Source organism: Penaeus monodon, chromosome 18 (genome assembly GCF_015228065.2).
Source record: "Penaeus monodon isolate SGIC_2016 chromosome 18, NSTDA_Pmon_1, whole genome shotgun sequence".
Classification (NCBI taxonomy): domain Eukaryota; kingdom Metazoa; phylum Arthropoda; class Malacostraca; order Decapoda; family Penaeidae; genus Penaeus; species Penaeus monodon.
The window spans coordinates 44,782,801-44,785,300 of NC_051403.1; the positions used below are offsets into that span (position 1 = coordinate 44,782,801).

At 36.8% G+C, this 2,500-nt stretch overlaps 1 protein-coding gene across 1 annotated transcript in view; it reads right to left on the reverse strand.

Annotated features, from left to right (window-relative positions):
• The window catches only part of LOC119584800 (nephrin-like), a 39,433-nt gene that overhangs the window by 30,588 nt on the left and 6,345 nt on the right, over positions 1–2,500 (reverse strand). The window contains exons 3-4 of the mRNA XM_037933444.1: positions 1,633–1,752; positions 1,020–1,199 (exon numbers count right to left, since the gene is read on the reverse strand). Of these exons, the coding sequence (XP_037789372.1) occupies positions 1,020–1,199; positions 1,633–1,752 (300 nt within the window). The remainder of the gene's footprint in view (positions 1–1,019; positions 1,200–1,632; positions 1,753–2,500) is intronic.

Below are 2,500 nucleotides of genomic sequence, written 5' to 3' on the forward strand. Positions count from 1 at the left end.
ATGACAACAACAACGATAGTGATGATAATAAAGACAACAACGATAGTGATGATAATAATGACAACAACAACGATAATAATGAACTATCGACGGTCTCTCTTAAAAAAAGGAAAAATTTTCATATTCCTACGGTTAATATAAAATAAAATCATTTGAATATTAGCAACGATTTATGCAATATTCAAATAAGAAAACATATTCTTATACTCATGCATATAAAGTTTAGCAAATGCCTTTCATAAAATACAAGACATTTATACCTATTTTTTTTTTTTTTTTAAGCAGGAAACGTTTGCTTACAAAGACACTCAACTCAGGAGCCACAAAATGGTAATGTAATAAGCGCCACCAATTAAATTGTTTGTCTAAAGTTTAATTAGGGTGTTCAAATTTTTAATCCGGATTAAAATATTAGATGTTCATTCACGTTTTGCTAATTTCATTCTGGCTGATGGAAATAAATCTGACAATCTTGTATTTGTTGCGTAAAAAGGAATGACTGTTGGAAGGTGTATTAAGCTCTGCTCTGTGTCTGTCACTAATGTTAACTCGCATTGGTGATTGTATATTTTGTGAAAGATGCATGTATATGTCATCTAGATCCACACACACACACACACACACACACACACACACACACACACACACACACACACAGAAAGAGAGAGAGAGAGAGAGAGAGACGGAGAGAGAGAGAGAGAGAAAAGAGAGAGAGAGAGAGAGAGGAGAGAGAGAGAGAGAGAGAGAGAGAGAGAGAGAGAGAGAGAGAGAGAGAGAGAGAGAGAGAGAGAGAGAGAGAGAGAGATACAAAAGGAGAAAGGAGAAGAAAGAGAAAGAGAAAGAGAGAAAGCGGAAGAAAGCGAATGAGAGTGAAAAAGAGAGAGAGAAAAAAATGAGAGAAAGATAAAATTCGATCCAAAGTAGAAAAAAGACAGACAGACAGACAACCACTGAAAAAAAAAGACCCCATAACAGAAGATCCCCCTCAAGCGTTAAATAACCCAAAAAAAAACACTTACTGATAACCTGAACTGATTTACTCGTAGTAACGGGGGAGGAAGAAGCTGCATTTCTTGCCATGCAACGAACAACCAGCTCATTACTTGACCTTGCAACGCGATAGGTCAACGTAGAGGTCGTGACCCAGCCTCCTTCTGGTCCTCTGCTCACAGCTGATTTGCTCTTCTTGTTCAGTGACCCTGAGAAAAAAGGTGAAGAAGAAGAAGAAGAAAAAGAAGAAGAAAAAGGAAGATGTAAAAGAAAAAAGAAAAAAGGAAGATTAAAAAAAAGAAGAAAGAAAATGTTGATTGAATCGAAGAGATTAATTAATTGTAAAAAAATAAATGCCTATGATGATTTTCGTTTTCAATCAAGAAATATTGTAAAATTTTGTGAAGATAAAGAAAAGTATACTTTGATAATGACTATTTTTTTCAAACATGATTTCTAACTTTTTAAAATACGTACTACTCTTTTTTTTTAATCAGATAAACCTTAATAAAACGATAATAACTTTTTTTTCTCTCTCTCTCTCTCTCTCTTTTTTTTTTTTTTTTTTTTTTTTTTTTTTTACCAGTCGATGCTGTAAAATTGCAATTACAGCAACACGAGCACCATTCTTACTCGCTTTACCGTGAATAGTCCAGGTCACATTAGCAGGTGGATTTGCAGGTGACGTGACGCAGGTGAAGGTGACACTGTTGCCAGATCCCACCACCTGGGGGCCTGTCATTGTCACGTTGCTTGGCGGATCTGTCGTGAGGTTATTTTGCCATGTTTTAGACTCTTGCATTAATTCCAAAAGAATTTTATTCATTTTCATCTATTTATTTATATTTCACATGCTTGTTCTGTTTCTATTTCCTTTTGGACTTCTTGAACAAAAGGAAATTAAAGTTTATTGGTCATGTGATGAGAAGTAAAAGTATTGAGAAAAACTTGCTGACAGGGATGGTGATAGGAAACAGAGGAAGAGGCAAACCGAAGACAAGACTGAGCGACAACATCAAAGATATTTGCGGGTTGTCGATGGTACAAGCGGAAAGAAAAGCGTAAGATCGAGTTTAGTGGCGAAGGATGGTGGAGAGGTCCACGGCTGCTCAAACATGAGCATACCGTTATTGATGATGATGTTCTGTCATTCAATTTACGTTCACAGAGATAGTAGATAGATTTTCTTTTGTCATGTCAACTCTATTTTGGCTAAATCTCCTCCCTGTCTGTATTCAGGAGATAATCCACTAAAGTTCAATTGATACTCTGTGAACTAGAGTAGATTTAAAGGGAAAAAGAATGTTGAGATGTTGACCGAAGCGTAAAGGGTACGATCAGGATGAGATAGGAAAGAGTGTAAGAGAGAGAGAGAGAGAGAGAGAGAGAGAGAGAGAGAGAGAGAGAGAGAGAGAACACACACACACACACACACACACACACATACACACACACACACAGGAGGGGTAGAGAGAGAGAGAGAGAGAGAGAGAGAGGGAGAGGAAGAGAG